Consider the following 22,143-nt stretch of genomic DNA (forward strand, 5'->3'; position numbering starts at 1 on the left):
TTCAGCTGACATTGGCTTTCTGATTGATATTGCTAGAGGTATATCTTGCTTTAAGAAAATTAAGTATGTAAAACAGATAAATTACAAGCCATTTCCTCTCTCTATAAAATAATACAACATGGCAGTCTTTTGAATAATGAGTTCTTCTAGTATATATTGCAAGTGGTTTCAGTTTTATGATTAGAGCAACAGAGACTTTGCAACGTTGCCACCACTGTTGTGTAAATCAGGGTGCATCTGTACTTTTAGCCCTTATATCCAGGTTTTACATATTATAAGTATTTTATTTGTTTAAAAGTGATTTTAAACTACTTAGCAAAGGGTAATCTTGTTTTTGCATCTTATTCCTCCCCCCTTAAAACTAGTAATCTTTGGTAATCCCCAACTTTTCAGGCTTTTTTTCCCCTACTCACCTTAGACAGTTCTGAAAACGTATGATAGTTCCCAATTTGTTTTTCATATACTTATGTGCAGAAACCGTTGCATCCTAATAATTATATTTATCATGCTTAATATCTGCTTAGCTACAATTCTTTTAAGAATTGTCTTAAGTAATGTTATTTTAATTTACTGCTCCAGTAAACATTTCTTAAACGTTTAAAAAATTATCTTTTCACACATGGAATTTCAACTGTCAATTGCCCTGTTGTTTTATTACTTGACACCATTTATAAATAGATAAACCATTTATGGCTAATATTGAACAAAGGAAGTTAATATTTTTTGCATTTTTGTCTAACATTTCCAGAGAACTTTGATATCATTTTGATGAAAACCTTTGATCTGTTTGGCATCGTAGACACCTTTGAGAATCTGATAAAAGCTATATATGCCTTCCCCAGAAAAATACATATGGACGTATCCACCCATCCCACCATAGAGGTAGCCACTGTTAACTGTGTGGTGTATCTCCTCCTGTCGCATATATATAATATAATACATATAAAATGTATATGTATATACCCATACTCTCTTCCTAACATAAATTGGGTCATCTACATATTATTTTGCTGTTTTTTCTACGTAGATGTCTGTGAAATGTTTTTCCTATGCTATCTCAGTTTATCTTACTAATTTTAATGCCTACAAGGTACCTTATAGCATGGATTATTCTTTTCCTTAGAGATAGAAGTTTGGGTTATTGCCAGCATTTAATTTCTCTGTTAAGAAGTGTTACTGAAATGGACATCCTTATATGTGCTTTTTTGTGCATGTATGCAAGTATCTTTTTGGAATAGAGATTTAGAAGTGGCATCGTTAGGTCATAGGATAAACTCAATTTTAAAATCTTGATAGATACAGCCAAATTGCCCTTCACTTTACCAATACTCAGAAGTATGTGTTTCCCTGTATCATTACCTATGCTTGATATTATTGATCATTTTAATAATTTTAAAATAGAAAAAAAGTTTCCTATGGATGAAATTACATTTCATTTATAGCAATAAAAGTTCTCTTTAACAAGATTTTCAAAATGCTTTTAGAAGTATTTTGATGTAGGATACTTATTTCCAACACATTTAAAATAATTACCTAAGGTCAGCAGTACAGACTGATAGATAGCCTGTGAGCATTATGGCCACAGACACATTTTGTTTTACCTGTAGATTAAATGGGGAGATTTTACAAAGAAGCTGCTCTTTGAAAAATTGAACGAGCTAGTAGTACTGAGCCCAGATTCCCATAAATTTTCAGTGTGTTGAATTCAAGTCACAGTCATGCCCTTTATCTGGGAATATGCACTTTCCAAATGGCATCAGTAGGCCCACTTCACTCATTACTCCCCTGACCCTGTCAGCATTTGAGTTTGTTATCCCCGTAGTCTAAATGAAAGGGACATTTAACATAAAGGATTGCCCCTTAAACTGAATTTGTTGTATATCACTGTTAGTGAAGGGAGGGAAGGAAAAGACATGTTGTTAGACCAAGACAAAAAGTGATTTTTAAAAAACAACCAGATGTTGTCATGGTTGGTATTTGTTAAGTGGAATTCTGCTTTATCTGAATTTGCTTTGTTAGAAACTATGGTCTTCTCATTTATTCTAAATCCTATTTTTAGCTGTAAAATCTAGTGACTTGGATTATTTCAAGATTTGCCTTGGGGTTAATATATTAGTTATTTGATATGTTTACATTTAACTTTTTCAAAGAAATGATGATTTAGAATTGTCCGACGTAAGATAATTTACCTCAGTCCCTGTTTGCACTAGCTCACTATGCCATCTCCTATGCCTGAGTACCTGAATGTGCACTACATTGGGGAGTCTGCCTCCAGACTGCTGTTCTTATCAATGCACTGGGCACTTTCGATTCCTTCCTTCCAGGCTCTAGGGTAAGTGTCTTGAAGTCCTTGAATATAAGTGTGATTTTCTAGCACAGATGTACATTAGGCAAGAACCTTTATTTTGGGAGGATTTGATTAAAGGGGGGAAAAATGATACAACATTATAACTTGAAATTTTGTCATTTATATGATGAATCATGGCAGGTGGTATTTACTGTATGTTATTTTTATGTGGAAGATTATCCGAACTTCATAATTTGACTGAGTTAATAATTTGAATGAAGTAAATGCAGTGGAGCTGATAAATCATGGCCAGCATTTGTAATAGGCCATCTTTGATTGGCTTAAATTAGGGAGGCTCTAGGGATGTCTTGGGGTTGTTTCCCTCCACCACCACTGTTTCAGTGTCACCTCAGGCTTGTTAAAAAGGTGCTGAAACTTGTATACACTGAATATGTTTGAAAATAGAATCATGTGGTTGCCCAAACAAAAGGGTAAGAAAATGTAAATTACCTCATACCACCACTGTGATGATTTGGAAGTTTGGTTCTGCCACTAAAGGGCACATCTGTATTCTCTTTGAATTAGATGGTAATGGAAAATGGTCTACTGTCAGAAACCCAAGCTTTATCTAAAGTTTGCCAGATTTATTTATATTGCTTTAACGTAACTGGGATGAAGAAGCAAAGAAACCATGGAAAAAGTTAAGCCCATAGTTAGAAAAGTATTGTTAGAGTTGTAGGACCTTAGTCTACAATATGATTTCATAAACAGTTCAGTTTCATATCCTGTACATCTGTTTTCCCATTCGCCAAATAGGAATAATAACTGCTCATTCTTTATCCTTAGAGAATATTTTGAATATAACCAAAAAACATATCTGAATCATGACTGTAAAAGGCATATGTAGAACCCCACTATAATTTGACTTATTAATCAGTGTTGGATATACCATGCATTAAATCATGTACTTAAATAATATAGTTGCATAGACTAAAAGCCTGATTTAGAATGGTTAACCTTCAATTTAAAATGATTGATAGCCCTCTCTCTCAAAATAACATTTAACTTTTAGGATTTCTCCAGTCTGCTTAAGAAAAAATTAAAATACAATGTAAATTTACATGTTAACAGTTTATTTATTTTAAAGCATTAAGTGTGATTCCCTAAGCTTGTAACTGGCATACATATGCCTTGAAAAGTAACCTGGTGATGTTTTTCATAATAGGCTATCAGTTATTATAGTAAAAAACAAAAGGAAAAATGTAGCAGGGAGTGATTTGAATTCCTTGAGTTGGTTATAACACCATTGATCTTAAGTGTTTCTGTTAAATTGAGTGTGATTATCCTATAGAAATAGTCCGAATGTTGGAGAAACCAGAAATAAAGCCTGGAGTTTCCAGTTACAATATAATTTTATAGTGGCAGCCACATTTCCCTGTGATCTGTATTGAAAAATCAGTTTCAGTGTAACTGCCACGGAACTCTTTGCAATTAGAATTAACTATTGTGTAGCATTTGAAGTCATTGATTGCTACGTAAACTCTTATTTATTATCACTATCTAGATAATTTATAGTTTGAATTAATCAGATGGATGATGACTAAGTACTAATGATGGGAAATTCTTTTATGCTGTAATAAAAGCTATTCTGAGTCTCCTAGAAACTGGCATTGCTTGCATTTTTATCTCTAGATACAAAACTTGGAAACAAAGCCCTAATTTTACAGAGAGAAACAAAGCAACGTTACTCATTTTCTAAAAGTCAAGTTTGTTTTGGTCAGTTTAATGGAGGGGAACAGTAGTTTAAAGAATCTTATACAGTGGGTAGTTAATACTATTTGTATTTTACAATCTTTCTCTTTTACAAGGATGTTGCTTTTCTGTTTAAGATTTGTAGTTTCAATACTTACAGGAATTCAGTTGTTTTTCAATTCTATCTGCATAATTTAGGTAAGTGACTACAGTAATAGATTCAGTTGGGGGGAGGGGCACTGGACATGATTTGTCTGGAGTAAAGGCAGCAGTCCTCTTTAACTAGATTCTTGTAACCAAAAGTTCCAAGGTATCACCATTTGCTACAGGAGACTTTACTGAATAATTTAAAAACCTTCCATTAAATGCTAACCCTGGAAGTTTACTCTTTTAAAATCCCACTGAAACAGAGTAATGTTTACTATAACTGTGGGTTTGAAACCAGTTCTCTTGCCATACCACTACTTTTCCCTAAGGAAAAAACAGATGCTACCAGGTAAAGTATAATGCCTTGCTTATATAAAGCCAAATAGTTAGGTTATCCCCAGGTATAGGTGAGTTCAAAAGTCATATTCCTTTATCAAAATAAATAGTATAAACAATGATCTGATCTCAAATTATGAGTACTACATACATATTTTAATGAACATTAACAATCTAGTACAATTGTTAGAGGAATATACTTATATCTATTTGTGAAAGAAGTTATGTTTACTGTTACGCAACTTATTACTTTTAATTATTAATACTTGTGTTGCACCTGACTACCTCCTCTACCCAGCTCTTTTTGCTTCTCAAAGGAAACATGTTTTGAAAATAGGTGGTATAATGTGACTACAGTAGTCATTTGTTTGTTTTCCCTAACAAGAAAAAACTGGCGGCACACATGCCCTTACACCACAGATATTAGCCTTGAACGGAGGAGGTCTCTGCTGAGAAATTTGACTTTAGCATTTTACTTGCTAAAATTTGTAATGATTTATTTTAAAAAAGCCTAGACTTTGACCACCTCGGTTCAAATTCTGGATTTATTCATTTGCTAGCTCTGTTACTTAACTGAGGCTCCACTTCTACATCTGTAAATTAACAGAAATGCTTCCTTGCAGGTCATGCTACTTAAGGGAGCTGATCGGTGTAAACTCCTTCAACGCAGTGCTGCTGACAAAGTAGATAGTAAATGCTCATTTTCCTTCATACTCTTAGGAACCTTATTTTTAAAGGAGACTTGCTGTTTTTCTTTCTGAATGAACTTTGAAGAAACATACTTGAACAGTGTAGCTAACTATACTACAAGGATTTTATGTTTTGGATAAAAAGTGTAAATAGAGGGACTTCCCTGGAGGTCCAGTGGTTAAGACTTTGCCTTCCAATGCAGGGGGTGCGGGTTTGATCCCTGGGCCGGGAGCTAAGATCTCACATGGCTCGTGGCCAAAAAACTAAAACATAAAACAGAAGCAATACTGTAACAAATTCAATAAAGACTTTAAAAATGGTCCACATCAGGGCTTCCCTGGTGGCACAGTGGTTAAGAATCCGCCTGCCAATGCAGGGGACACGGGTTCGTGCCCCGGTCTGGGAAGATCCCACATGCCGCGGAGCGGCTAGGCCCGTGAGCCACAACTACTGAGCCTGCGCGTCTGGAGCCTGTGCTCCGCAACGGGAGAGGCCGCGACAGTGAGAGGCCCGCGCACCGCGATGAAGAGTGGCCCCTGCTCGCCACAACTGGAGAAAGCCCTCGCACAGAAACGAAGACCCAGCACAGCCAAAAATAAATAAATAAATAAATAAATTAAAAAAAAAAAAAGAATCCTCCCCTCTGGCCAGTTTTGTTTATTTAATATCCTTCAATTCTGCTATGTGCAGAGTTCCATGCCCCTAATAAAAATTAAAAAAAAAAATAAAAATAAAAATAAAAATGGTCCACATCAAAAAAAATCTTAAAAAAAATGTAAATAGATATCTTTCTATAATTGATCTCTGCGTCTAGCTCTTTCACTTTTCCTTTGGAAACAAAATAATCTGGTGGTTAATTCCTCAGTTGCCACTTTTCATCTTTTTTCCTTAGGGGTACTCATCCTTTGCACTGATACTCCTTAACGTTTTTTCTGAGTCTTCCTCAACAATGCCAATGTATTTTCTTACTAAGAGCTGTAGCACAGGCCATTAAAAACTTTGACTTTTTTAATCAGTTGGCTCTGTTCTTTTCCCTGTCCTTTGTTCACTGGTTGATTACCTTGGTTAGCTGTTTCCTCTTTTAAACTTCAGGATCAGAGGTTAAGGTGAAAACCGTATTACTTCAGACTTTTCCATCCTGTTTGCTTTTAACCTTTTCCTCATGTTTGTAAAATGTTAAAGTAATACTGAAGTATAGAAATATAAAGTAAAACTTTACTCTCCAGAGGTAACTAACCCCACTGTTAAAGTTTGGTTTCCTACCAGATCTTTTCCATGCCACATTCAATCAAATACACAAATACTTACACATCCTATTCTTTGCCTTTTTTTTTCCACTTATATAATGGACGTCTTATATCAGCATGTATGTTCTCCTATTCTTCTTAATGGCTACCTAAGTATTCCATTTTACGGATTTATTATAATTTACTTATCCCCTGTTAGTAAACATTTCGGTTGTTGCTAGTGTTTTGCTGGTGGTCGTGTTATATCCAAAGCTACAATAAGCGTTGTAGCATTGTATATATATTTTTTCCTACTTGTATTAGTATTTCTACAAAATAGCTTCTTACAAGTGGAATTGTTGAGTCTAAGAGGGTATATACATTATAGTTTTTTGGCAGGTACTACCAAATTGTCCTCCAAAAACTATTCAGTCAGTTTATGCTCATACAAGCAATGAATGGGAATGAATGCTTATTTCCTCACACCCTCCTCAATACTGGATTTTATCCATCTTTTCTGATAAATGAAAATAGTATCTTGTTATCTCTTAGTTCATTTGATTTAGTTTGAAATTGAATCTTTTTCTTTTTTTTCTTTTTTTGGCCACATAGCTTGCAGGATCTTAGTTCCCTGACCAGGGATTGAACCCGGGCCCTTGGCAGTGAGAGCACGGAGTCCTAACCACTGGACCACCAGGGAATTCCCAAGATTGAAATTTTAATCATTTTTATATGGAGATTTTTAAAAAATTTATTTATTTTTTGGCTGTGTTGGGTCTTTGTTGCTGCACACAGGCTTTCTCTAGTTGCGGGGGGCAGGGGCTACTCTTTGTTGTGGAGTGTGGGCTTCAGTAGTTGTGGCATGCAGGCTTCAGTAGTTGTGGCTTGCGGGCTCTAGAGCGCAGGCTCAGTAGTTGTGGCACACGGGCTTAGTTGCTCCATGGCATGTGGGATCTTCCCTGACCAGGGCTCGAACCCATGTCCCCTGCATTGGCAGGTGGATTCTTAACCACTGCGCCACCAGGGAAGCCCTATGTGGAGATTTAAAAATACTGATTTTCTCTTCATTTAAACTTTACTTTCAAATAGATTTTGATAGCCAATTTCTTATGGCAAGTAAGTCTTCTCAGATACTGAATGGAAATGAGAGATCAGCTTGGAGATAAAATTTCACCTGAATAATTCCCAGTGAGAAAAATTACTTTCCATACTCTGAAGTTGACAATATTAGCATTTGTTTGAATATATTCAATTCTTAAATAAAATGTAATGTTGTAAAGGTGGCTATGGTTCTTAACTTGATGAATGATTTATGTTAAACATGCTGATTATCCTATGGATTATCCTAATTTTAAAGATTTATTAAGAAAAATGTTCAAGTGCCTTTTATCAGGATGTACATATTTCCTATAGGATGTTCTTAGCACCTTAAATCTCTTTAGAGAAAGGGAAAAGAAATCTCATTCTTTTGTTATCTTGTTTATAATAAAATATATAGTTCTTGGTTTAAAGATTGCTTAATTGGAAAATGGTCGTGAGTTCTCACTTCTGCCTGTTCTGTATGCCCCACAATCAAAAATCATTTGCAGATTCATTTTATATGCTGTCTACTGTGCTGTTCACTGAGATACAGAAATGAATAAAGGAGTCTGTGCATTCAATGAGGTTTTAATCTAGTATAGGAGACAGATTCCTAAACCAATAAATTAGAATACCATGAAATAAGTGTAAAATATGAGTATATTTATGGCACTGAAGGAGTGTGATTAACTATCTTGAGGAGAAGAATGTGGTAAGAATGTTTCAGTTAAAAAAGTGAGCTCTGGGACTTCCCTGGCGGTCCAGTGGTTAAGGTTCTGCGCTTCCATTGCAGGGGGCACAGGTTCGATCCCTGATCGGAGAATTCACATCCCACCTGCTGTGCAGCGCAGCAAAAAAAAAAAAAAGTGAGCTCTTAGTTATATTTTGAGGGATAAATAGGAATTAGCCAGTAAAACAAATTGGGGAAAGCACGTTCCAAGAAGGGAGGGCAGCATTTAGTAATTCAGTCATCGGTTTTTATTGAACACCTACTACATGCTGGTTATCACCTCAACAAGTTTACCATTGTTCTTCCCTCTTCCTGAAATATTAGTTCTCTAGGGTTTTTTTGTTTGTTTTTGTTTAAGTTCTTTCCCATCTTTCTCTACTTAGATGTCAGCCCCTCAGAAAGGCCTTCTCTCTGCTCCCACCCCATTTTCCAATGCATCATCCTACTTTATAGTAATGTAGAATTTTCATTACCAGAAACTAATGTTTGTATAACCATATATATATATGTGTGTGTGTATAATATTTATATAAAATATTTGAAGTGATTTTTTTTTAATATGTTTCCCTTCTGTTTCATGAAGGCAGACTTTATTCATCTTGTTTATTGCTTTTTCTCCGGTGCCTAGAACAGTGCCTGGCATATACTTTATTGTCATGGCCTATTCACCTAATTCTTATATTTGTGTCTCATAACAACTCTTTGAGCAAGATATAGGACATACAGTGTCTCTGTATTTTATATAGTTAAGCACCTGAGACCCAGGACTCTTATTTGCCTAATTTCAGTCAGTGGATCTAGGTTTTATAACCCTGGTGGCTTGATACCTATTCTAGTACTTGTTCTACTTTCTCAAGCTGCTGAGATTTTTTTATTCAAAAACTCAGGAAAAGCCTTCTGACCTTTCTTATCTTTGCTAATCCCGGCAAAATCTTTGGTGTCTCATTTATGGGATACTTAAATCTCATCTGAAACATAGAATAAACCAATTCTCCCAGGAAATTGGTTGGTTATCTGTCATCAGATAATTCTAACTGCCCTTTTTAAGATGGTTTTTAAATGTATGCTTTTGCTTTTAATTTTTTTTTAAACACATGTACTCCATCTGTTTCCATGAAATGTGGGCTTAAAGCCCCAACTTTTAGTTTGAAATACTACTTGCAACTGTTCTTATAAACTGGCTGATTGATTAACGAACTAGCTAATTAAATTTCTAAACCTTATCAACTAAAGTCAGGTATACAAAATAAAGAATTGATCAAGTCCATTCCCAGTTGGCCATTTAGAATAATTTTAGTTCAGTAACATTGTATTTTTAAATATATGAGTCAATTGTAAAGTTTTATAAAATATATTTTAATATTTGATGTTTGTTTATTTTGTTTTTATAGGCAAGAAAACAGTATATTATTGGTGAAAGCCTACTGGAATGAACTTTTTACTCTTGGTCTTGCCCAGTGCTGGCAAGTGATGAACGTAGCAGCTATATTAGCGACATTTGTCAATTGTCTTCACAGTAGCCTTCAACAAGGTAAAAAGCACCTTATTTATTTCCTTTTCTAAGATATGAGAGGGGACGTCAGTTTTATAGTATTATGTTTAAAGTTAGATATTAAAAGATACCAACATCCTTTTTACTTTAGATAATTTTTACATTTTGATAAATTCATTCTTTAATCACCCAAAAATAGTTTTAAATGAGAGCACAACAAAACTGAAACAAGCGTATTTAAGTGCTATTTCTGATCAGGCCTCGTGAATTTTTTGTACTTGGATATACATACCAAAGAATCCAGGGTAAGTTATATAGAGATGATCAAATATTTATAAATGTATACTTCCCACCAGTTTTTTTTTTTTTTGGTGGGGGTGCTGCGTTGGGTCTTCGTTGCTGTGCGTGGGCTTTCTCTAGTTGCGGCAAGCAGGGGCTGCTCTTTGTTGAGGTGCACGCTCTTCTCATTGCGGTGGCTTCTCTTGCTGTGGAGCACGGGCTCCAGGCACGCGGGCTCAGTAGTTCTGGCTTGTGGGCTCTAAAGCGCAGGCTCAGTAGTTGTGGCACACGGGCTTAGTTGCTCCGCGGCATGTGGGATCTTCCCAGACCAGAGATCAAACCGGTGTCCCCTGCATTGGCTGGCGGATTCTTAACCACTGCACCACCAGGAAAGTCCCCCCCACCAGTGTTTAAACTGCCTTTCTTCATTGTAGCCCTTTGAATCCCAAGATAGGCTAAACTTTTTTTTTAATCAATTCATCAGGATGTATTCTCTCACTTAAACAGTACTAAAGAGTCACAGAACAATCCTAAGTCTTTTTCCTTTTCTTGATGCCAAGGTGATTACAACTCCCATTCATTTGAGGAGACAGGCAAGTAGGCACTGATTTATAAATGTTTAGCTTCAGAATGGCTTGTGACTAACCAAGAAGGTGCCCCATCCTCAAGTGGGAAGAACTACTTTTTTGAGTTCAGGAATAATTTATAAGTTGAGAATTACATTTACTTCCTTTGCATATTCCATTTCCCATTGTTTTACATTATTTTTAAAATATCTGCTTCCTCCTCTTATTTAAGTGCAGAGAAATAACCTTAAAATCTCATCAACAGTAGATCTACCAGAAGGCAGTACTATATAAACACAATAAATTTTAAAAGTTATGAAATTTTATTTTACTCAGATTTTCTTTGGTCTTGGCAGTAATTTTTGCTAACTGTTTTTGTTGTAGTAGTACGGGTAACTTAAAAATCTAGATGGTTTTGCTTATTTTTTTCAACCAATATAAGCTTAAATAAAATCCTGTTACCAAAATTTGAGTCTTTTGTACTTTGGTTGGTTGGCCAGTTTTCTAGTCTTTATAGCTTATATTCTCAAAGGTACATCTTGAAAGGAAACATTACATTTAGGGTTTTTTATATTAACAGCCTGTTTTGTTTTTTCTTGAACAACGTCTGAAGATCATTAATTAATTTCATTTAAACTTGCAGAGATACTGAATTTTAAACATTTAAAAAATTGGTTATATACAGAGCTGGAAATTAGAAAGAAATATATTGGATAAAAATAGTCATGCATTTTTGCTGAAAATTAGAAGCTTTTGTTTGTTTCTTTGTTTTTAATTAAAGATAAAATGTCAACAGAAAGAAGAAAATTATTGATGGAACACATCTTCAAACTACAGGAGTTTTGTAACAGCATGGTAAAACTCTGCATTGATGGATATGAATATGCCTACCTGAAGGCAATAGTACTCTTCAGTCCAGGTATATAAACATTTACTTCTTATTTAAAATGCAGTGTTTGAGGATGTGGAGAAATTAGAACCCTCATACATTGCCGTTGGGACTGTACATCGATGCAAAGTGGCAACAACCCAAGTGTCCCATCAAACAAATGAATAAGCAAAATATAATATATAGATACAATGGAATATCATTCAGCCATAAAAAGTAATGAAATTCTGATACATGCCACCATGGATGAACCTTGAAAACAGTATGCAAGTGAAAGAAGTCAGTCACAAAAGACCACATATTATATGATTCCATTTATCTGAAGTGTCTAGAATAGGCAAATCTGTAGAGAGATTAGTGGCTACCAGGGACTAAGGAGAGGGGAGAATGGAGAGTGACTGCTAATGGGTACAGTTTCTTTTGGGGTGAACAAAAATGTTCTAAAATTAGATTGCAGTGATGCTTGCACAACTCTGTGAATATACTAAAAAAACTATTGAATTGTATACTTTAAATTGGTGAAATTTATGGTTGTTAGACATCTGGGTATGAAAAGGAAAATTGAAGAAATCAGTGAAATGACATCATAGACTTTTAGTCCTGTTCAACACTTGAATGTTTAGATATATTTTGCTAGGCATCATTAAAAGGCAAAAAAGAGAGATGAGGATTGCTTTGTTAATGGGTTAAATTTCCAAACATCTTATTAGAGTTTCCAACAAATAGAAAAATGGATCTCTTATCTTTCTGCCAGTTTCTAGTTTTCATGTATAGTAAAATGACAGTAAAGCTAACAATCAATTTTAGAACACGAAAAATTGGCTGTTCTCTTAGGCTCTGTATTTTTTCATTTTGGTATGTATTTCTGTTACTGTGTATCATAATAAAATTATCTGAGGAAAACTGCTTCTTACCTTCAATGATATCAGTAAGATAATTAAAGCTTTTTTGTACTATTTCTCCTAATGTTCAGATAAGTTAATAACATGTATCACCATTTTTATCACAACCAATTTGCCACCTTCATTTTTGTTAAAATTGAAAGAACATAGATTCAACAATAGAATTATAATGTAATTTTGTTTTAGTAAGTATTCTATTTCTCTTGCCACTTTTTTTATTCTCTTCAGTCAGGGCAGCACTTTCCATATTTTAGGCATAAGTTTTATGAAATTCTTTTTAACATTTCCATTTTAGTGAAATATAGGTTATTTCATGTTGGTATATTATTCTTCTGATAGAGATGATGTTCAGAGTTTCATAATTTTATAAGTATTTTTTTAACCTAACCATGGTGAAAGGAAGGTTTTCTTACTAAAAAAATATAGGGGCTTCCCTGGTGGCGCAGTGGTTGAGAATCTGCCTGCCAACGCAGGGGACTCGGGTTCGAGCCCTGGTCTGGGAAGATCCCACATGCTGCAGAGCAACTGGGCCCGTGAGCCACATTACTGAGCCTGCGCGTCTGGAGCCTGTGCTCCGCAACAAGAGAGGCCGCGATAGTGAGAGGTCCGCGCACCGCGATGAAGAGTGGCCCTGGCTTGCCACAACTAGAGAAAGCCCTCGCACAGAAACGAAGACCCAACACAGCCATAAATAAATTAATTAATTTAAAAAAAAAAATATATATATAGAATATAATCTTCATGAGGGGTGGGTGAAATGGATGAAGGAGGATCAGGAGGTACAAACTTCCAGTTATAAAATAAATACGTCACAGTGATGTAATTTACAGCTTGGTGACAATAGTCACTATATTATAAACTTGAAATTTGCTAGAAAGTAAATCTTAAACGTTCTCATCATAAGAAAAAAATTTTTTGCAACTTTGAATGGTAACAGATGGTAACTAGACTTATTGTGGTGATCATTTTGCAGTGTATACAAATGTCAAATCATTATCTTGTATACCTTAAACAGATATAATGTATGTCAATTATACTTCAGTTAAAATATATATTATTATTTTAATTAAATTTTAAAGAATATAATCTGCAGATATTTCATTGGTTAAAAATACTTTCAATACTGTATGCTAACACATATATATGAAATCTAAAAAAAAAAAAGGTTCTGAAGAACCTAGGGGCAAGACAGGAATAAAGATGCAGACATAGAGAGTGGACTTGAGGACACAGGGAGGGGGAAGGGTAAGCTGGGACGAAGTGAGAGAGTGGCATGGACTTATATATACTACCAAATGTAAAATAGCTAGTGGGAAGCAGCCTCATAACACAGGGAGATCAGCTGGGTGCTTTGTGACCACCTAGAGGGGTGGGATAGGGAGGGTGGGAGGGAGATGCAAGAGGGAGGAGATATGGGGATATATGTATACATATAGCTGATTCACTTTGTTATAAAGCAGAAACTGACACACCATTGTAAAGCAATTATACTCCAATAAAGATGTTAAAAAAATACTTTTAACTAAGCTAAGTCATTTTTTTGTTTCTGTTGAAAGCAAACGGATCAAAACCCCTTCCATCACTTTTGGAATAGAAAAACCTATTTATTTTATTTGAACCCAGTGGTTTCAATTTTTTTTTTTTTTTTTTTTTTTTTACCACAAAGCAAGTATGGTTTTATTTACTGGTTTGCTGGCCTGGAACTCCCAGTCCGTGGGGTGCACAAACTAAAGAGATAAATTATAACATGGTGTTCAGTGTCACAATATAGATAATGACAGCTAGTGGAGACATGGAGATTGTTTTTTTTTTTGCAGCTATATTTATTTATTATTATTATTTTTTTAACATCTTTACTGGAGTATAATTGCTTTACAATGGTGTGTTAGTTTCTGCTTTATAACAAAGTGAATCAGTTATACATATACATATATTCCCATATCTCTTCCCTCTTTCAATTTTTATTAGATGTTAGAATACATGTATGAGATAAAATAGTTTTAAGGGTTTAAAGTACAATGCCTGGTTTTTAGTGGTTGGGTTATTAAATATATTATTTGTGGAATGAAAGAGCAACACATATGATGGGGCGCTTTTTTTTGACTGAATTATTTTTCCCACCCTCTTTCATCTCCACTTGGTGCCTTATTAAATGAGTATTCAGAACTAAAGTAACAATATATTCCTTAATGTTTCAGATCATCCAGGCCTAGAAAACATGCAACAGATTGAGAAATTTCAGGAAAAGGCTTATGTGGAATTCCAAGATTACATAACCAAAACATATCCAGATGACACCTACAGGTATCTAGAAGTTAAATACTGTTTAATTAAATTCATCTTAAAAATTTTTGTGAATCTATTTCATTGTTTTCCATTCCAAGTGTAATTAAATTTAGTCAACTTTGACCTTTGAAATAGTTAATGCTATTAAAAGTGGTAGTGTATTGTTGTAAGTACTTTACGTGTAATATTTTATGTAAGGAGACTTTAGCACAGAGAGGTTAAGTAACTCGCTCAAAGTCACACAATAAACAGCAGAGCCAGGTAGGCTGACTCTCACACCCAAACTCTTCAGTTGAAATAATGGATTTTATTAGTAAAAGGGATGAAAAATGGATGAATAATAAAACACCATTAGACGATTTGATAATTAATTTTGAAATTTGGCTTATGATATTTCTAACAAGGTATTTCTTACCATTGTCCTTTCAGAAAAAAAATCACTTTTTTAATAAACTCAATTTTTGAGTAACTAAGCATTTGGCTATCAGAGCCAGAGTACGTGGGTTTGACGCCTGACCCTGTCACTTACTAGCTGTATGGCTTTGGGCAAGTTATTTAATTTCTGTTTCAGTTTCTTTACCTGTGAAATGGAGATAATAGTACCCACCTTTTATAATTAGTATAAGGATTAAATCAGTTAATATATAGTCAAAGAGCTTAGAGCAGTGCCTTTTTCATAGTAAGGGCTATATAAATGTGTTTACTAGTATTATTAATTTAACATACTTCAAACTTCATAACTTATTATATTTTGCATATAATAATTTTTTACATATGTTAAATAACATGTTCATAAGTCAGGTCCATCATGAAAATCAGCTGTAGTTTATCTAACCAGTTTTCCTATGCCGCATCCTACCAATTCTGTGTATATAGCTCAGCTGGTGGGAACAGACAGGAAGTGAGTAGTTTGAGCAGCAGAGTGCATGGCTACAGAAAGGTTACTTAATTCTGGGGCCGCTGGTTTCACTTGTTCTCAAGTGTTAGAGTGGAAGGCCTTAGAAAAGAGGAAGGATAAATGTGCCACCAACTTTTCAGAAAGGTGGTTCTTTTAGTGTTGGTTTTGTTATGATTTTTTTTCAATTTTTTAAAGTTTCAAAAGTTGTCTTACACCTTATCATACAAATAAATACAGTATTTTAAATGTTCTTCCTTTTTGACGTACAGCTGCTTGCTGATCTCTGTTCGATTAGGTTCCAGGTTCTTTGACCTCTGGAACTCTTTCTTAGTTTCTTACATTCCTAGTTATTTTAAAATAATACATTATCTTTAGATAGCAGTTTTCAGCTTATAATGTACTTTCACACAAGACATTGTCCTGCCTTTAAGAACCTCACTAGCACAGAAACTGGCAAGGATCATTTTGTTGATTGTCACAACACTGTGAAAGAGACAGGGAGTGGTGGCTTACACGCATTCACATAGCTAAGGGGTAATTGAATCAGGATTTGAATCTAATGGTTTTGATTCCATAATTTATGCTCTTCCCAGTAATAACGACTATTGTCTATTTTACTATTCCCAGTACTTTTTTGAAAAGCAAAACCAAGAAAACTGTAATCATTGAGCCTCATGTATCCTGATAACATAAAACATTGCTGTTCTTATAACCTCGAATGAGTTCCTAAGCTTTTAAATTTATAACTTGATCCACGGTTTAATAACTTAGTTCCATGGTCCATACAACCAACTGGAGGTAGCACAGCATAGCAGTTAAGAGCAAGGCTTTCCAATGAAGTCTGACAGACTGCATATATATCCAGGTGATTGTCATACACTCTAAGGCTTGAGAATAGTAAAGGTTTTATTTTAAGTTCTGAAAACTAGATCTTTATTAAATTAGGCCACAAACAGTATTCATGCAGAAATTACTTATATCTTTCTACTAAATCACTCTTTGATTTACAACCTTGTTCCCCCTTCCTTTTGTCTTTTGAGGTTGTCCAGACTACTACTCAGATTGCCAGCTTTGAGGTTGATGAACGCTACCATCACCGAAGAATTGTTTTTCAAAGGTCTCATTGGCAATGTACGAATTGACAGTGTCATCCCACATATTTTAAAAATGGAACCTGCAGATTATAACTCACAAATAATTGGTCACAGCATTTGAAAGCTGAGATCTCAGTTTAAACTGATTGTTCTTTCTTACTAGAACACAAGAAGACACCAAATTGAACTCATTGCTTCCAGGGCATCTGGAAGTTTTTACTTTAAAGAGTAACCAAAAACCAAGATATTTTTATCTTCCTTAAGAAGAATTTTTGAAGTGACTGGGCAGGTAGCAGGAATTAGAATTTCCCTTCCTGTCTTATTTGAGTGAGTAAAAAATACTATGAACTTACTCTTGGCTGAAATGGCACCTAGAGCCGTCACCTCTTGACTAAGATATCTCCTTTTATTTTATAAAACAAATAAATAAGTCTCTCTTTTTTTCCCAGAATTGTGTTCTATTCATGTTTAACTTCATTATGAACTACTACAAACACTTAATGGTCAGAAACCCCTAAGGAGTATTTTCTTGCATTTTACTCTTCTGTATTATAATCTGTTTGTTTTAATTACCTGTCAAAAGAAGATTATTTTATGCTCAGTGGTATAATGATAACATTAGAACTATAGGAAATAATAAGTGAATATAGGGGTTTTTTTGTCTTTTGTAAATATCATGGCACCATTAGCATATATCACTCTCATTGCTGGCAGTGAGACATAGGCCATTTGTGATCTTTTTAGTGTTGTATATTATTAGTTATAAGCACTTTTTATTTATGTGTGTAGCAGAAAATTGTTTTTGAGAATAAGAGGGTTCATGTTTTAATATTTTTGGTTTACTGTGTTATAAAAGTAGCAGAGACTGATTGAGCCCCAAATGTTTCAGTATTTCAAAATAGATATTAAAATTGTTGCTCTTCCATTCCACAGAAAGCATCTGTCGTCTCTCCCTCTTTTCTGACCACATTTATAGTTTCCTGACCCTTCTATGGGTTTTAGACAATTTCTTTTAGGTCATTAGAAATACCTACTTTGTGAAATAATGGATTTATTGTAGCCAATCTGTGTTCTCAAGGTGAGTTAGACAATTATTTTAAAGCAATTGATAACTTTTTAAGACTTCAGTTTTTTAGTATATAAAGGAATATGCACTGATTTTTCACTGTAAAGCGGGGAAGGGCTGTTTTAACAATAGTATGAGTGTCAGCCTGTAGCTCTGCCTTGTTACTACCACAGCAAAAGCATTTTAGGCTCCTTGGATGTCTTCCACAGTAATGTTTTCCTTAGCAAAACCTAATACTGTTAAATATTTCTTTGCTATAATTTCATGATGAATTATTTTGGTATGTCTATTTGTTGTTTTTTTGTTTTAAATATGGAGATTTTATTGCACTCAGAGTACATTTTTTATGAAGATTTTTGCAATAGAAGAGAAGCAGAATTTGGGGGAAGGGTATGGATTTTACTAATAGTTACTTTATAGTAAATAAGAAGTTTTAAAGTATCAATTTACAGTCTTTATCAGCTTATTAAGGGAAGCATTTTTCCCTATTTAAAACATGATTTTTGTCAACAGGTTTATTTATAATTATCAGCTGGGAAAACTACATTTAGTACAAAATACTTAGATGGAAAAATCAGTAGGTTTATATCTTTATAAACCCAGTGAAGTAAGCCAGGGATTCAAGAAAAAATTCTTTTAAATAATCTACTAATGGTTAATTAAGATACATGTTTCAGGTATTTTTCCTGATTATAGTTATATTTGGAAGTGTTTTTTAAAACTATATTAAAATGTGACCTGCATTACAAATTTCTGTTTTCTGCCAATATATTTGATTTCAGAGTCCTGTTTCTTCAGTGTTTGGTCATCCTTTTGTTTGTTTGTTCCATTGTTAAGAAATCTCTGGTAAGATTTATTAAAGTACTTTCAGGAAGGGAAGAGTATGGAAAACATTTTCCATATCCCAGTATTTTAGGATGATTTACAATTCAGTTTGAAGACTTGCAACCAAATATTGCAGTTTGACTATTCCTTAAAAATCTTTCTCTCCTGAAATCTCAGTAAAGTGTAACCACACAATGACAAATGAAACAGGAGAGAAGAAATCAAAGGATAAGAGAGTTGAATAAGTTTTTGGAAAACAAAATGCAGGTGAAGAAAGACTGACTTAACAGAGCCAGAACCAAGGAAACTGAATGCCTGCAAAAGGTGGTACATTGAGAAGAAGCCAGTATACCAATGTCCAGAAACAGTGTTCAGTACCTGAAGGATCCAAGTGCTCATTTTCAGAGATGGTGCTTGGGGCATAAAAAAAGGATTGGTTGCAAATCTGTTTACAGAATCATTGAACTATCTTTCTCTATGCTTACTTAAGTTAGGTGACCAGTTTCTTTTTTTTTTCTTTTTTTGGCCGCGGCATGCAGGGTCTTAGCTCTCCCTACCAGGGATCACACCCATGTCCCCTACAGTGGAAACGCGGAATCTTAACCACTGGACCGCCAGAGAAGTCCCCAGGTGACCACTTTGAATCCTTCAACCTTTTCAAGCAGGAGGCCAGAGGTTAATAACCTTGAGAAACTAAACCAGAAGGTCATAGGATTTATAGGATACCAGGGATAACAGAAGGCTTGGATTAGATAGTGTTGAAAATATGGATTAAGTGAAAGTCTGCATTGAATATGGGTGCCCTAAGCATGTTCCCAGAATGCTGGCCACTGGGTATAGGCTTCTCTGCCAGGATTTTTTTCTTTGGAGAAACTAATCGGCCCCAGAGAAAAGATCTCCAGACACTCGCTTTTGGTTGTGCCTTGATAAGAAGACTACTTGCCATTTTATCACTCTTCAGTGAATCCCAGTATTTCCAAGTCATATATGTCATGAGGTTTCCATTCAGCTTTCTAGCGCCTACTATTAAATATGAACATAGAACCAGGATCATCAGATATTTGAGGAAAATTTCTAATACATAAGAGATCAGATATAATCTGATGAGTGGGGGCAGATACAATGCAGTGATCAGAAAAGTACTCACCACCAAATATAATTAATATTTTGAAAGAAAGTAGATGTATTCATTAAATGAAAACAGGATGCTTTGAAAAGGAAAAGGAAAATTTGGAGCATATTTTCTGGAAATTTAAAATGATAGCCAAAGCAGTTCATTAGAAGGGTTGGAAGATAAAATTGTTGAGGAACTCACCCTGAAAGTACAATTGACCCTTGAACAACACAGGTGTTAGGCATACAACCAACTGCAAATCCTGTAGTACTATAGTATGTATTTATTGAAAAAAATCTGCATGTAAGTGGACCCACACAGTTCAAACCCGTATTGTTCAAGGGTCGACTGTATAACCAAAAGACAAAGAAATAGAAAATGAGAAAAGACAAAATCAGAGAATCAGAGCAGGATGGCTAACATTGTAATAGTAAGAATCTAAGAGAAAACAAAAGACTTGAAGTAAGGAAATTATTAAATAATACAAGAAAAGTTCCACAGAAGGACTTGTGCCTCTTAGGTTGAAAGACTGACGTGTTAAATGAAAGAATATCCATACCATTCTTGAAATCAGAACAGTATAATCAAAGAAGATAATGTATTGCTGCTTCTAGCAGTATTGTGGAATAGATTCTCTGAAGGCCTTTGATCTATTGCTGGACTCACAAGAAGTGGCATGAGTTCTCAAAGAAGCTAAGGTGGTCGCAGGTCACGAACCCTCCCTGGTCCTGGCAGAAGCAAATAAAAATCTCTGGAGAAAACATTCATAACTTAGATCAGAGTTTTGCGCACTTTTCTGTAAAGGGCCAGAACGTCAGTATTTTGACTTTGAGGTCCTTACCATGTCTGAAGCAACTACTCTGCTGTTGTGCAAAAGCAGCTATATAGACTATACGTAAATGAGTGAGCATGGCAGTGGTACAATAAAACATTTACAAAATCAGGTAGTGAACTGGACTTAGCCCTTGGGGTGTAGTTTGCTGAACTCTAATTTAGAACCTCAACTGTCACAGATTAAGCTCAACCAAATATGAGCTCACAAAATTATCAAACTCACAAGGAAACAAGCCACTTGAATGAGCCAGCAATAAGCAATATATATGGACCCTGAATGATAATGTTAGATATTGAAATTGTCTGTACATGATTATAACTGCACATGATACGTCTTAAGAAGAAAAAAATGGAATCAAAAAGTAAGCAAGAAACAGGAACAACAAAGATGACCAAACAGATTTTAAAGCAAGCAGAAACAACATTTAGAAATTTAAAAAAACTTGGTGAAATCTTAAAAATCAATCCATGGTGAAAGACTATGCCTTCAACACATACATTTGATTCAAACCCCTTCCTAAAACTACATTGAAGCACAGCCAAGGATCTTTTAAAGGCATTATCTCATATACACAAAAATACTGTGAGAGAAATGAGAGCCACAAAATTTTGAAAGCTGGAAAAAATATTAGTTGTGATCAACTCAGCAGACTTAGCTTCAGTGGGTAAATCTGAGAAGCAACCTGATTTGCGCCAAGTTTGGCAATACCAAGTGTAGAGTGTATGGAGCAACGCTTGTACATTGATGGTGGCAGTGTCGGTTGATAACGATCATCTCCAGTCATTTTACATTATATAGTAAAGTTTAACATGCACGTATCTGTTATTTGCCCTAGAGAAACTCTTATGTGTGTATCATGAGGCATACAAAAATGTTCATGTTAGCATTGTAAGAGCAAGAAAACAGCCTGTACTACTTCCGGAGAAGTAGGAGCAGGACGCAAACAGGGTAGGACATACAAGGGGCTACCAAAGTATACGTGGTGCTCCAATTCTCTATTGCTTTGTAACAAACCACCCCAAAAAGTAGTGGTTTAAAACAACAAAATGTATTGTGCTCTAATCTACAACGAGGACAGAGCTTGGCAGGGACAGCTTATCTGATCCACGCAGCCACAGCTGGGTCAGCTCAATGGGCAGGGGTTGGAATCACTCATGCATGTGTCTGGAAGACACGTAGTGGCTGTCTGCTGGGACTTCAGGTGAGGCTAAAACCAGAAGGCTTACGTATTAGCTCTGATTTCTTCATCAAAGATGTCACAAAGCTCTGTGCAGAAGTGGCAAACTCCTAAAAGAGTATGTGGAACCAGAAATGTTGTAGCCATTTTTAGAAAAGGATGTATCTCGGCAGCCTCACTAGAAGCCCAGTAGAGACAAAGGCTTATCTTGACAAGATTTGCTGGTTTGTATGCCTTTTGTCTAATGGGGTTGCTTTATAAATTGATACATAAGAAACTGCAAGAAGTTAAAACAATTGTGTCATCTTGGGCTAAAAGATACAGAACAGTGCAAAGTATAAAGGCTTTTGGACCTTCAAACTTCTATGGGCAGGAAGAAAGCTGAAAAAACTACTCAGCTACAGACATGGGCTCCAATTTGCGAGAAATGAAGGGTAATTTCCACGTGGCTTTTGGGGCAAGTGTTGATAAT

At 35.1% G+C, this 22,143-nt stretch overlaps 1 protein-coding gene across 8 annotated transcripts in view; it reads left to right on the forward strand.

Annotated features, from left to right (window-relative positions):
- The window catches only part of NR2C1 (nuclear receptor subfamily 2 group C member 1), a 42,237-nt gene extending 23,773 nt beyond the window's left edge, over positions 1-18,464 (forward strand). For 6 of the 8 annotated variants that reach the window (XM_007165877.2, XM_057556672.1, XM_057556669.1 and 3 more), the window contains 5 exons: positions 2,211-2,332; positions 9,640-9,779; positions 11,367-11,504; positions 14,575-14,680; positions 16,601-18,464. In XM_007165877.2, the coding sequence (XP_007165939.1) occupies positions 2,211-2,332; positions 9,640-9,779; positions 11,367-11,504; positions 14,575-14,680; positions 16,601-16,775 (681 nt within the window). In that variant the 3' untranslated portion in view covers positions 16,776-18,464. The remainder of the gene's footprint in view (positions 1-2,210; positions 2,333-9,639; positions 9,780-11,366; positions 11,505-14,574; positions 14,681-16,600) is intronic. The other 2 variants (XM_057556670.1, XM_057556673.1) reach the window with 2 other exon arrangements.
- Positions 18,465-22,143: the final 3,679 nt, after the last annotated feature.

This window comes from Balaenoptera acutorostrata, chromosome 11 (genome assembly GCF_949987535.1).
Source record: "Balaenoptera acutorostrata chromosome 11, mBalAcu1.1, whole genome shotgun sequence".
Classification (NCBI taxonomy): domain Eukaryota; kingdom Metazoa; phylum Chordata; class Mammalia; order Artiodactyla; family Balaenopteridae; genus Balaenoptera; species Balaenoptera acutorostrata.